This window comes from Neopsephotus bourkii, unplaced genomic scaffold, assembly GCF_033783945.1.
Source record: "Neopsephotus bourkii isolate Nb327-2 ecotype Australia unplaced genomic scaffold, CSIRO-AGI_Nbou_v1 NB_272, whole genome shotgun sequence".
NCBI lineage: Eukaryota > Metazoa > Chordata > Aves > Psittaciformes > Psittacidae > Neopsephotus > Neopsephotus bourkii.
In genome coordinates this window covers 13,003,192-13,017,855 of record NW_026900781.1, presented here as the reverse complement: position 1 = coordinate 13,017,855, position 14,664 = coordinate 13,003,192, and the positions used below count along the sequence as shown (strand labels likewise).

General features: G+C 42.5%; 1 protein-coding gene across 2 annotated transcripts; it reads left to right on the top strand.

Annotated features, from left to right (window-relative positions):
• The first annotated feature begins 3,006 nt into the window (after window positions 1–3,006).
• On the top strand, window positions 3,007–14,033 carry LOC133208627 (serpin B11-like). Of its 2 annotated transcripts, XM_061346637.1 has the most exons (9): window positions 3,007–3,053; window positions 4,708–4,711; window positions 7,231–7,407; window positions 8,995–9,102; window positions 9,447–9,578; window positions 10,403–10,520; window positions 11,764–11,906; window positions 12,611–12,781; window positions 12,903–14,033. In XM_061346637.1, the coding sequence occupies exons 1-9, from the start codon at window positions 3,007–3,009 to the stop codon at window positions 13,305–13,307; spliced, it is 1,305 nt and encodes a 434-aa protein (XP_061202621.1). In that variant the 3' UTR covers window positions 13,308–14,033. The 2 variants fall into 2 exon arrangements, with proteins under 2 accessions (XP_061202621.1, XP_061202620.1); XM_061346636.1 differs by lacking the exons at window positions 3,007–3,053; window positions 4,708–4,711 and having other exon boundaries at window positions 6,164–7,407.
• Window positions 14,034–14,664: the final 631 nt, after the last annotated feature.

Genomic DNA, 14,664 nt, shown 5'->3' with positions numbered 1-14,664 from the left:
TCGTCTCGCAGCATGTGAGGGAGAAGTATCAGTAAGGCTCATGCTGGTGAGAGAAATGCTGTTACAGTCTATTGTTCAGTCCCACCCTTGCTGGCCCCTGGGCCTTGGGCAAGGAATTACATGGGAGGACATGGGAAAATGTGTGTGGGAGCTTGTGTATAGGAACAGTGACGTGCTGAAAGGTGGTGGTTTCAATGGAGAAAGTGAACATAGCTGAGGACTTGCTCAGATTGCCAAGCTGCTCCACCTCACCTTTCAACAGAGCATTACTATCCAGTGATGGGTGATGGCCCCAGTGGAAAAAAAAGCAAGCTGTGGCTGGCTTTTGCAGGCAGCTGCAAACTACAGTATTATGTGCTGAGTCATCTCATCACTTGCTCAGCCGCACAGCCATTGCCCACTTCCTGCTCCCAGCATTTTTTAGAAGAGAAGGGATACATCTTAATGTCTTCTGGCTACAAAAGTTATTTGTGGGGAGAAGCAGTTTCGTTTTGAAAGTTGAAAAGTGCTACATGGAGCAAATTTGCCCCACTGGAAAAGCAGTACAGATTTGAACCCTGAATATACTGTCCTAAGGGCCTAGAAAAGGCAGAATTTACACATACATTGACATTTCCTGAGGCAAAGCAGTTAAACTGGTGTCAAGGAAGTTCTGAGGGAATATATGTACAGAGGAAATAAATCGTTGGAGGAACGATGTTAATATAAGAAGGAGGCAGAAAGGATGACATTTGGAAGAAGGAAAGTCTTGAAAGATACTAAAAAATGCTTAGACTGAAAAGAGGCTAGGACTCGTGGAAGCAGCAGAAGATATTTGATAAGGCAATGTGCAGAAATAAATTAAAAAGAGAGCTCAACAGATAAAGAGACAGAAAGAACTGAAGACTAATGAACACTGCAGAAACATGCAGGAAGGAAAACTAGAAACATAGAAGTGAATTGCAAATGGAAGCACAAAAGTGAGGAAAAGAACAGGGGTAACAAGAGCACTCATTTCATCATTGTATCTTGCATTGTTTACAAACCCCTCTTCCAGATGGGCACTGGAGCCAGGCCAGCAGGGCTGAGACCATGGCAGTGGAGCAGGAAAGAGCAAAGCTGGTGGTAGCTGAGCCTGAGGAAGAGGGTCACCCAGCTTCATGACAGAAGGGAAGTTTGGGAAGGTGAAGGTGGTGCTGGGAGACCTTCTTCCTCTTTCCTGCTTTCTCCCCTCACTATATCCGATGCCTCAAATATCCTATGAATCCAAAGTCAGTTTTGTGCATTGTAGGAAGACAGAAGAGGTGACAATGGAAAGACTGAAAATTTGCCAGGTTGCAAAGCCACATACAACCCTAGAAGACTTAAGACTGACCCCTGAGTGCAGCTGCCATAAGCCAATGTTACACCTGAGCAACCTGTGCTGGTGCAGCTCCACGCTTCCCACCTCTTTATTTCCAACTCAGTTTATGCTGGAGACATGACTTATGTGATAAAGCACTCCTAGCCTTTTATTCTTAAGTCCAATGATTTAAAAGAATACCCCCTGGCTGGGGATTCCTGCTACAGTTCAAGGAAATACTTCTTCCTCTCTCTAATTGAGCTTCTTCCATACACATAAAGCTGACTCCTTACCTGAGAGAGATGGCTGTAGGCAACATAAAGGTCATGCATTTCCCATTCGTTTGCTCTATCTCTGCAAGCAAACTCAGCTCCAAACAAGACTTCTCTGAATCCTGGGATGAGCCCTGCATATCCCTGTGTCCAGGCCAGACCCCATGCACTGCACAGCAGTACAGCCATGGATCTTCAGGGTTAATGCCAGTTTTCCGGCTGAGGGTGACTTGGCATTGCAATCAGGAGATGTTGCCAGCAGATATTGCCCGACAAACTTGTTGGGCAGCTTTGAAAAAAATACTATTAGCATATTGCTAGATACAGGTTTCCCAGTCTTCTGCAGGGAACTTTGTGTTGATGGCATTTGCATGGAATTGCAACATGCTGCTATCATCAGCAATTGGTTAGAGGCTGAGCTTTCCCACATGAGAGTGGGAGATTTTTGTAATACAGTGTTCACAAGAACGTGCTCCAGAGCTCAGCTGTTGTGCTCTTCATTTAACCTCTTCGGGCAAGAAGGTAAACGATTCTAACAATTCTTTATTTATTTTATTTTTTAATAACTTTTCTTGTTTTGCTTTTTTGGCAGATCTAAAGTAGTCTGCACGTTGGTAAAGTAAACATCATGTTTACAGATGGGACAGAGTGGGGATACCTTTACAGGCTGCAGGCAGAAAAAAACACTGCTAAAATCCAGGTAGCTCAAGAGCTCACACAAAGGGAGCTGATATTCAGTGGGATGTAGATAGGGAATTTAGGAACACATGGCCAAAGCTGTGAGTATAAAGATTCTTACTGAAATTTCAGAGGCTTTTGAATCTGAAATTCCACTAGGACTTCTCAGCCCATCCAGAAAGCTATAACTGCCACAGGACTGATCAGTTCAGTAGCTGATCAGCAGAGAAAGAAAGTAGAGGCTTTTTCACCTGTATGTCAAGAAGGGCTGAAGGCTAGGCTTTTTCGGGTCCACTCTACACTCACAGGTAGAAATGGGCTTTACATAAAGTAATGGTACTGATGACCTGGGGAAACAGACCCACAAAGTGGGAGATACCAGTTAACTTCCCTTCTTTACCCAGCTTTCCATGGTACAAGCAAACGTCTGGAAAAGTTCACTAGATGAGGGAGAGAGCATGCAATTCTTTGGTTGTGTGCTTACAGTTTCCATTGTACCCAGATCCTCCCTGCTGGGGGATTGTTTGTGTTCTTAAACAATGACTATATAAAATAGGAAATGTGGAGTGGTATTCAGATTTTTGTTGCTATTGCTGTTAGAGGGGATGCTAGTCTTTTCTATCAACATATTAGCTCTTGGGTTTGGCAGTGATGTTTAGCAGCTTGCTAAGAAAACTATGCAGGTGCACATAGACACAGCAAATAACTTGCCACTGTGCAGCCCATAACAGGGCAATGTATATCGATGTCTGTTTATGCAGGAATAATGGGCCTAGAAGGAGGTAGAAAATACACTGAAGGTACTGATGCAAAATAATAAAAGCAGTCAGAAAGAGGCCTTTCTGGCACAGAAATAACAGCCTGAGAGGCTAAGTTGTTTGGAAAATGAACTTGGCAACATTACCCTTGAAAAGTTATTTTGTACTGAAATGTATTGGTTTTTGATTTAAATCATGTTACTTTGGAAATGCTTTGTGTCACCTAGGGGTGTTTAGTTTCTGTGTTGTAGGAGATACCATTTTTCTTATATGCCATTCCTCTCACTCCAAATCAGCACAGAAACACTTGGAAATGTCTTTTTGTATGAACAGTCATGAGAAAGAAGGAAGTCACTTCTACCAATCATAGATTTTTCATGTGGAGAGACAGTACAATCTAGCATGTGCTCCTTTTCTAGGGTAGACACACGTAATTTCTGCCTTTGTGTATGAGAAATCAATGTGCATTAAAGCTCCTTAATGGGATGCAGATTGAATAAGTAAAACATGTAATGGGAATTATCATGTGACATCAGGGAAAACAGGTTCCTATTTACTTACCTTGTATTACAGAACTACTTTAGAAACAAGGCTACAGCTCCCTTACCCTCCACACTTTATTTACTGCCTTCTCCTGTTAACTGCTGAATATAATCTAATACTTATTAATTATGACAGCTGTGAGAACAGCTTTTTGTTTGAGAGTTTTCATCTACCCTTAGCCAAAAGCAAATGGCAAATAAGGAAGAGAACATTAATAGTTATAGAAAAGGAGTGTTTATCATTTCACACAGCCATGGAAGAATACAATCTTTACAAGGTCTCTGGTATGCAGCAGTTTTTTGTGAACAAGGTTCTTTTTCTGGGTAGCTGCTTGCTCATTTGTTAACAGCACCAGTGATTTCTATCTGCTGTACTACACTAAAAGCTACTGAGCCATCATGCAAAGCATCTCCCTTCATCAGCTGTAAAGCCCCAGCCCTGCTTGCACTATTGCTGACATTCAGTGCGGATACTTTGGCTAGTGCAGAACGGCAGCTAGGATCTTCCTGGAACACTTCTTTTGATCTTATATCTTCTCTCTTTACCACTCCAAAATCTTTTAAAAGTAATGTTACCATTTATTGTCCACCATGTAGGTGTTCTCCAAACTCCACTGTCCTTGCAGTAACTCCAAAACTCTCACTGCTTGAGTGATCACACAAATTACACACATGGCTTTATAGAGTGGAATCATTCATACACTTGTGCCTGCCCAAATTTTGACTTAGAAATGTCTTTAAATTCTTTCATTCTGCAGCAACCAAGTTCCTCCTCCAGCCCACACCTTTCCTCCCTTGCTTTGGGTTTCCTGGGCAGTTCCCTACATGGTTCCCGCTTACAAAAGCATGGAGCTGGCCACAGTGTTTGTACCTGGACATTTCCCTGAGGAGCCTGCTCCTTTTTCTGAAGGAGTGGCACCTTGGTGTACCAGACACTTGCTTTCAAAACCTGTTCCCAGCTCCTGGGCTTTCTCTCTCTGCTTAGCAGTCGGTCCTCTCCCTGCAAGGTGGGGCGGAGGTGCCTCCTTCCTGACAAGGAAGTTTATTAACGCTTTTCTTCTCCTTGACTTGTCCTGAGGTTTGGGCACACCTGCAATATGCCTCATGACCTACATTTGGCATGAACAATCTCACAGCTCCATTTCAGATCTTCCAAGAGGTGAGGAAGTGGAGCAATACAAACTTCAGCACTGAAGAAGCACTGAGCTTTGTTTTCAGAAGGTTATGGATAGTAGGTAATGAATGTGGCAGAAAAGAGGAATGACTATGCAGTGCAATGTCTTTTTCTTGTGGTAAGGTGACTGTGTTATTAAAAGGAAAAGGAAAATGATGTTTCATATAAAGACACAAATACCAGAGCTAGAACAGCTGTTTTCAGAATTAATGAGATACAACTCACCTTTAATTTGTTTCTTCAGCGATCCTTTGGGGTATTGCTCCTCTGTTTTGCCCATTAGTATGGTCTGTATGTGAAGCATTTCTGGACTTCAGGGGATAATAAATGTCTCAGTATGAAACATGTATAAACTTTTTCTTTCAGCATTGCGAGTTTTTTTCCACAGAGCATCAGTCAGAAACACAACGAAGCACTGATTATTGCTGTGCTTTTCAAGCTAGTCAAAAGGCAAGAAAAGTCTGCATTTGCTACATGTGGCGCTTTCATATATTCAGCAACTTTTCAGCTCTTCCAATCCACTGCAGCAATCCTCTTAAGCTAAGTCTGTTTTCCTCTGGGCTGAGTTCACTTCCATTGTATGGCACTTGCTGTGGGCTAAGGTAGTTTGTGCAGACGTGCATCTCAGCTGAGCCACATCAACTCTCAGCACCTTGGTAACTCTTCTGGCACCTGTGCTCCAGCTTCTCATACAAAGTCTGTGTCTGGCCCATGGCTGAGTGAGTGGTAGTGAGCGTTCTGCATCTTGAGGACAACACAAGAAGTTTTGTATAGCTCTTTCAGTAAAGAAAACTTTGTTTTTGTCCAGGCTGTCTGTGAGGAGGGGGACTGTGGCTGTGGTAGAAGAGCTGGGGCCTTAGTGGGAGAGCAGGGTAGCAAAAGAGCATTGGTTGGAAGGCAATGGAGATCCCCAGCACCAGACAGCCCTTTCCCAAGAAGGCTGTAGACCCCTTGCAAAGGGGATCAGGACATCAACATCCCAGGACAGGTTTTACAAGGGCTCTGCTAATGAAAGATCCTGAAGTTCAGATTTGCACCAGCCTCTCCTCACCCTTACTTAGCCTTCTGGTGACACAGGCTTATGCTCCTCACATAAATTGGCCTTGCAGGCAGCAGCAGCTGGGCAGCACAGGGTTGAGAGTGTCTGCTTTGCCTTCTGTGGGCAGTGGGAATAACCACCCAGCTGTACACTTGCCCACCTTGTCAATGGAGAGGAACTCCAACAGCTTGTTATGGACCCAACCTGTGCTTGTCCCAGTGAAGGCTGAAAGCTGAAGTCAGCCAGATCTGTGCCGCTGGAGACACAAGAGCCTTCTCTCCATACTGTGGCTGAGCATTTTCCCTAAATAAAATATCTTTCTGGAACACAGGCCATAGCTACTCTATGTCTGCAAGCAGGCAGGAGTGTATTGCTTTGCTTTCTCACACATATTTTCTGGTGCACTGTCCAAAATATCATTTGTTTGACACTGAAAGTCATGTGGGTTTTTCGGGGTATAATGATTCCAGAAAAGCTCATGTGATCCTACTGATACCTACGCAACAGCTTTATGATTCTCTCCTACAGGACAGGAATGGAGTTTCAAGCCCCCTTTATTTCAGATGGCCTCCTGCTTGGAACTTGTTCTTAGGAGAGTGGATTTAATGTAAATAACCCATAGAAAAGGTATCATGTCTAAGGTTTCTGGTACAAAACAAAAGTGACAGAGGTCTTGTCATATCTTTGAGCAGGAACTTACACACTTCTTTTCAGGGCTGTTGAGCTATTGCTTTGTTTGGAAATTTTAATTGTGTATCCTGCCTGAATCTGTGTTTCTTAGGCAACTCATAGAGTATTTTGCATCGGAAAAGACATTTAAAATCACCAAGTCCAATCTTAAGAGGAGTGAAAAAGTGTATTTCAAATTGTTCATGTTTCTGTATGTAGTTCAACTTCCATAGCTGTTCATGACCCTTTTTCATATACAAAAACATTTAATTAATAGTGATTTTATTTTCATAAACCTGTTGTTTGAAACCCTGATACATCTGGCTACCAGACATGGTTATATGCAGGAGTAGTTTCTTTCATCAAGTTTCTGACCCTAATCTTACGTTGTTAGAAGAAGAAAGAGTTGATCTAACTGTATACAATAAACCAGTTTGGAGAAGTAAAATGTTAATCCACAGTTGACTAATTTCAACACTATGACCTGAAAGAAAATGCACCATGGGATAAGGCAGAAAAATGGTCCTTTCTCAGGAATTCACATATGTTGTGAGCATGTATCCCTTTTCCAAGCCTTCTGTGCCCTTGCTCCTGCTGTGTAGCATGGACCACCAAATGTGTGTGAGGATGGTTGTTTCAAACTGCTGGAATCTAGAAAACTTCTTTTATTTAGTGGCTATGGGACAATCTCATGGCAGGCAGATGCTTCACGGTGTGGTCTAACTAGGCAACAAATGCATCACATTTCTTCTTTCTTTTGTGCTCCCAGCCAAAAACCGCTTCACGATGGGCTCCATTTCTAGACCAGTTACTGAGTTTTGCCTTGATCTCTACAATAAGCTCAACAGAAATGCAGAGAACACAAATATCGTCTTTTCTCCAATGAGCATCTCTGTTGCCCTGGCCCTGGTCCATCTAGGTGCAAGAAACAACACTGCTGCTCAGATAGAAGAAGTAAGTATTAATGAAACATGCTGAGATGCTTCCACATTGCTCGCTCTTCCTCTAACGGAAATGTTGGGCATCCTAGCATGACATGTATGTGAGGGTCTCATAGGAAACAAGCAACGAATACAAACACAGGTGCTGCCTTCACAGTCGTGCTTGGCGCACTATGTATGATCTTTGCCATCTGCATGTGTGAGTCACACCATGCTCCCATGCAGATTCAGGAGCAGGGAGCAAGAGCTAAGTGGGAGGAGGTGATACACCACAGTGGGGCACTCTTGCTTTTCCTGCAGTCAGAATGTCAGGCTTCGTTTCAGAATTACAGGCAGGTGCTTCCTCTCGTGGTTGCTATGAGAATACTGAAAGTGTGGATCCCTGTGGGTAGTGGGGAGAGTTGCAGAAACCTGAAGTGATAGCACCTGGGTGGCTGGAAGCATCAGCTCACTTACCACAGTATTAAAGAGTCAAATGTCTCACTTAGAGAGCTCACAGGGACCCAGGTGGTCAGGGAGGAGAAGGCCACCTCTCCAGCTGCTGTGCCTTTACTCCCTGCAGCACAAGTTCTGCTTTCTGCAATCCTTTTCTCTCATTTGTGCTCATGACTGGTAAGAGGACAACAATCCTAAGGTACAGGATTTTGCCAGTAGCTGGCTCTGTACTGGTAGATCTTCATCCGTCATGCCCCAGTGCTGCCATGTGGACAGTCTGGCTGCTGGGTCACCCACGGTGAAGGCAGACTGGCCCTTCTCATGAGGTTTCAAGGGTGTGGGTGGTTGACCTAGCTGGTGGCTGCTGGGAGTCCACATGGCCATGCTTTCATTCCCTTTCTTCAACAAGAAACAGGAGACAAAATAAGATGAAAGAGCTTGTAGGTCGAGATAAGGACAGGGACATCACTCTTCAATTACTGTCATGTCAAAACAGACTTGAATCATTTCTGAGCCAGCTGGAACCAGCTCTAACACAAGGTCAGTCCCCAGTCTCTTCCTACGGAGGCCACCACTGCAGGCCCATGTCTACCATAACCTTGCCACATAAACCAAATACACAGGAACTCTTGCTTATTTTAGGAAAAGTCCAGTATCTTCAATATAAAGATTGTCTATGTGTGATGTCATATTATGATGGAGAAGCTGCTGGACGTTTTTCAGTGAGATACTTCACATTAGAAACAAGGAGTAGTTTGCTTGGTTTTGGTATATCTCCTAAAGATTAAGAATGATTGCAAAAAGCCAGTTTTGATGTTTCCAAAGAAAACTGTTTTCATCTCTTTGCCCGAGGCAACTTTGGTTTTGAAATTTAAGGTAACTGTAACAATAACAATACAAATCACACGTTAAAATTTTGTGGTAGTGGAGAGTCACAATTTGAGGGATTGAGTGCAAGTTCTTCCTGGTTAGCTGGAATAGAAATGTGAATTTGAACATTAATATATGAACAATTTCAAGTCTGTCATTTTAGCCTGGCAGAAGCTGAGAAAACATCTTTCATAAATCTACACTGTTTATGCAGGGCAGCATAGCAAATCTTTTAACCAAGGAAAATGCTTTTATCCCAGTTATAGTTGCCATAATTTGGTATCATCAACTGCAGGTGCTCCATGCCAGGAAAGCTACAGGAAGAACGAGCCTTGGATCTGACTGTGAGAGTGCAGAAACAGAGCCAGAAGGAAGCCAGGAGAGACAGCTTTCCCCCTCACAGGTATGTCCTTGCGTGGAGAGCACTGGACGGTAGGTTTCTAGGTATAAAACACTAGAGTCTGCCACTGGAGGGAGTCAAGATCACACTCACAGACTGCCTAATCCATTAGGAAATGTCTGATACAGGGTGATACTTTATTAAGGGCCAAGTCTTCCATGAAGTGAATACCAAAGCCTTGAGTCTTCTCAGGTGAAGGAAGATCAGGCTACAGAGCTTAGACTAACTGGATTTAAAAATCAGTACAGCAGGAGTTAGCCCTATAGTGTAATCTAATTAGGAAGTAAATCAACAACCAAAGCTACATGAAAGAATTGTTATAGTTGCTGTGTTTGTACTATTTCCAGTGTAACAAGGATGGAGATCTCAACCATAAGGAGTTCCAGGCACTGCTTTTACAACTACAAAACCTTGGCGAAAGATATGTTTTAACCCTTGCCAACAATCTCTTTATACAACAAGGATTTGAACTCCAGCAGGTAGGTTACCTGTATCTGCTAACTGCTGTGGCCCTGACCTCAAGCTTCTCTGTTACTATGAACCTTGCTGATGTCCCCCTCATGTGTCAAATGGAGCACTTGGTGTATCTTTTGGGGCTGCTGGGAAAGAGACAAGAGTGACAGCTTTTAGTTATTTTGTTTAAAAAAACCCCATCCTGTTGATATCAATGGTTAGAGAGCTAAAATAAAGCAGGAGTCCGTTCTTTTTTGGTGTAAGTCTACATTCAGTCAAAGTATGACTACAGCCAAATATGCCTATTCGAGCTGTCCATAAGCTGTGCTTGCAAGTTGGATGCTGGTGCAGCAGGAAGCTTGGAGAGCATTTATTACCTGAGATGTTATACACTTCCATGTGTAGGGCTGGTGTGCTGAACTTCTTACTCCTTTCTTACTGAATGAAAGAGCAGTCTCCAGCTACCTAGTATGGATAACTTGCTATCACATCTTTGCTTTTCTGTCAGTTATTTCTGTGGAATGATTTGGATACTTAAGCATTAAACAACACACCTTGCATCTTCTCTACTTTTTATCTGTACCTCAGCTATGCAGTTCTCCATGGGAAGACTCTTTCTTCTGGCTTTCTTCCTTCTTACTTCTGTTGCGTGTGCAATAGAATAAGTATCTCTTTCAAAGATTCTCTTAATAAATTTCATATGGTTGATATTTCCAGAATGAAATTTTGTCTTGTGTAGTCAACAGGTCCCTCACGATTTCTAAAATAGTTCTGAACCATTGATTTCTTTCAAAAGGGTATAAGTGCTTAACAGATTTGATCAATTCATAATATTTATTTTGTTTTACAGCAATTTCTAACATGCTCTGAGGAACTATATGGAGCAATGCTACAAACAGTAGACTTTCATGGTGCTGTTGAAGCTGCCAGAATAAAAATCAATGCTTGGGTTGAAAATGAGACACGAGGTAAACCAAAATAAATCTGTAGCCATACTATCACTGCCTTCTTACACTGCTTCAGCAAAAGAAATTCCAGGGTATGAAAAGCAGACTTGCTCATGGGGTGTTCAACCTTATGCTGTTTAAAGACATTATGTCTTACCATCCACTCTTGAAATATCAGAGTAAGTTATTAGCTAAATTATTTCTGAATTAAATGTGTGTTTGTTGCCAGATACTTTTGTACTCCTGCCCTTATGCCTGGCATGATAATTGCAATAGAACCTGTAAGGCTCAACCAGAGAAATTGCTCCTGTGCACAGCCACAAATGCAGAGACAGGACAGCAGGGGATGGAAGCTATGAGCTTCATGGTGAGACTGGGAACAGCCTGGGGTGGGCGGGGGGAAAGGAGGAGGATGAATGAAGACCTGATTACATGTAGAGCAATGCCCACAAAGATCAGAGATGTTACCACCAGCAAGACTCACTATCACAAGTGACAATCAACCAGCTCTTGCCCTTGACAGGTTAGCAGAGGCCATTTGCTCTTGTTGATTAGACTAAACATGATAGATGGCATTTTCCTTTAGTTTTGCCAGAGCTGCAGTAGCAGTAGCAGCAGGATGAAAGTTTTCTAAATCTTGTGGCTGAACATAAACCAGAACTTACTGGGGGACAGGCAAATAGATTTGAAGGCTTCTGTAATTTATCAGTTGCCCATCTCCTGACCAACCCTGTCCTCGTACTGGCAGAGTGGCCTGTGACTGATGTGGGAAAGAGCTGTTCACTCCAGTTGGCTCCCAGTAAGAGGGCTGAAGGTTCACCAGTCACTGTGCCCAGAGTTAGGAGCCATCATTGCTCTGGGTGCTCATATGAAGCCAGTGAACCTGCTAACTCCTAATTCAGCTTCCGTGCATAAAGTTGGAAGCTCCACAGCTGGTTAACTGCTGCACTTGGCACAAAGGGAAAGATTCCCTCATGTAACCCAAAAAAGGGATTAATGGTGCTGCCTGCATCCTGTGGTTAATGTCATCCGACACATATATATGGTCACTGACACTGACAGCTGGCTAATTTGCTGGCCCTCCTGTCCTCCCTGACTGGTAACAGTGTAGAGAAATCTACCACTTGTTTTCCTGTGTTGCCCCTTTGAATAAACCAAGAACTGGATTTCTAAGTTTTCCCAAAACTAAGTTCACAGACAATTATGTCTGTCCAGAGTCTCAATGGCAACTAACAAATACTGTGTATTCTGAAATTTCCTTTAGGTAAAATCAAGGAACTCTTCGCTCCTGGTGCGATTGATGTACATGCATTACTGGTGCTGGTGAATGTAATCTACTTCAAAGCATCTTGGGAGCACAAGTTTGAGGAACAAAAAACAGTACAGAGAGACTTTAAACTGAATCAGGTAGATCTACATTCTATAAATCTTAACATTATTTACCCTAGATACTGTAAGCACTGCAGCAAGCATAACAAGGAAGCACAATGACCAGGGCTCAGCTGCCTGTGAGCAAGGTGAGTGAGCGAGCTGGGAATTTAACCTGCCTCTCCGGTTGGGTAGAGGTGGCAGGAGGTTTTTTTCATAGAAAAGCGTATTTTTCTTCACATGCTAATCAATATTAGCAGGATTTTTGCTGAAAACATCATTAGAAAAAGTCTTCTTCCACTATTCTAGAAGTTCTATATGTGAGCAAGACTATGGTTTTGCTTTTAACGTATTTTTTGCTTCCTGTCTAAATGATCAGTCTGATAAATGACAGCCTGATTCTTTCAGTGCTATTTCTTCTTTATCCCAGTCCAAGTTAGGACTTGCAAATCCAATCAGCAGCAGCCTGTTTGGAAGTATAACGCTATTGAGCAGCTTCATTATCTAATCAGTTGCAGGGCAATGGTTGGTTGATTTGTTTACATGTTTGTTTTACCTAAAGAATTATTCCCTTTATTTACACATGGCAAAGCTGATGTTTTGTGTGCCAGTGTAGATACAACAAAATGAAGAAAAATATTTAGCCTAGCAGCAGTTATTGCTGAAACCCTAACTGCTGATATTACACCTATAATAAGTTTAAATGTTAAGAGCAGTACTGACTGTATAATTCTTTTAAATAGAATGAGAAAAAACCTGTGCAGATGATGTATCAGAAAGGAACATTTAAATTAGGCTACATTGAGGAGATGGGTGCTCAGGTCCTTGAACTCCCTTATGCTCAGAAGACACTGAGCATGATCATCCTGCTGCCAGGTGATATGGCTGACGGATCTACCAGTGGGCTGGAGCAGGTAAGGCAGTATATATCATGTACTGTGGCTGGAAGTTGTTTGTCTGAATTATGTCTGGATAAAGATCTAAATTTTTCAAAGCTGCTCACTATTTTAAGCTCTTTTCCCTCCCATCTTCTAGATTGAAAGCACAATGACTTATGAAAATTTAATGCTGTGGGCCTCTTCAGAGCACATGTTTGAGACAACAGTAGAGGTATACCTCCCCCGATTCAAGCTTGAAGGCACCTTTAACCTCAATGAGGTATTACAAGAGATGGGGATGACTGATGTTTTCAGTGAATCAAAAGCTGACCTTTCAGCAATGTCATTTGCAAAGTCTCTGGTACTGTCAAATGTTGTCCATAAGACATACGTGGAAGTCAATGAGGAAGGCACTGTAGCAGCAGCTGGTACAGCAGCTGCCATTGTGAGAAGGTCTCTTCCTCTCAAGGAGGTCTTTATGGCTGACCACCCTTTCTTGTTTTTTATTAGACATAATCCTACTCATAATATTCTTTTCTTCGGCAAACTCTGCTCACCTTAAAATCAGGGCCATTTTCTAACATTGTGAGAAACAGCTGGAACAAAATGAGAAATTGTATTTTTTTCCCAATCCATTCTTAATCCTTTGACATCTAGTTTGTATTTCAAAGTGATCTCTATAACCAGTTTAGCTTAGAACCAGTCAATTGAATGCTCTGCCACTAGGCTCCTTGAATTGCAAATATTGATCTGAATCCAGAATAAGAGTAAATTTTGCCTTAACCTCATTGGATATGAATAACATTTTGGGTTTTTTTTGACCACATATGCTCCTGTATTCCTGCATTCATATGCATTCCTGCATATTAATGATGGTGACAAAAGGATTGAGGTTAGAAGGGACCTCTGGGGGTCATCTGGTCCACCTCCCCTGCTCAAGCAGGGCCATGTACAGCTGGCTGCCCAGGACCGTGTCCAGATGGCTTTTGGATATCTCTGAGGATTGACACTCCACCACCTCTCTGGACTATCCCTCCTGTGTGCTCCCTAAAGTCTCAAATGACTCCAGAGAGAAATTTGTATGCACGCTGTCTGCTGTAACAGGATACAAACCTACACATATCTAACGATGGTTAATTATTTACATAGTAAAGAAGGCTGTATATGGGAATAAACCAAGTGTTTTCAGTCTCAAAGAATAGGAGGAAAATGTTCTAAAGTACCCCATTGAAGTTACTAATTTGTGAACTGTAGCTATGAACTTCCAATAAATGCTTTTTCTTCTTTACATGCTGCTGTTGGTGAATTTTAACAATCTGAGATGCTGACATGAAAGATGGGGCTCTCTCCGTGCTCTGAGAAATGAAGAAGGGGTTTGAAATAGGTTGCCTATAGAGGTTGTGAAGTCTCCTTCCCTGGAGATGTATTCAAGAGCCATCTGGGCAATCCTGAGTAATGTGCTCTAGGTGACCTGATTGAGCAAGAACAGACAAGAGCAGCACAATAAAAGAGTCAAATAAACAACCCACTCTTGACTGTCTAATTTGGAGTGGCAGGCAGCCCAATTTACCTATTAGATGATGCTTCTGTTAACCAAAGTTACCACCATATGGTACTTGCATTCTCTGGGGAAGTTATATTCTGTGCCATTTCTGTTGTGAACCTGCAATCTCAAAAATCAACACTGCTTCTGAAAATGCAGGGATGGGTATTCCTTTGATGAAGTGGCAAATGCCAAAAGGGAAAAATCTTTCCCTTTATTCCTGTCTTTTCTCAGAAATGAGTATACACACCCCAACCCTCAGTATATTCAATTTTGGCACTCTTGGGTGTCTGATGACCCTGTGGGTTAGCAGGGGGATGGATCTGCACTTGCTATCAGTGCAGAATGAGGGAGGTTAGTCCTGGAAGTGAAAGAA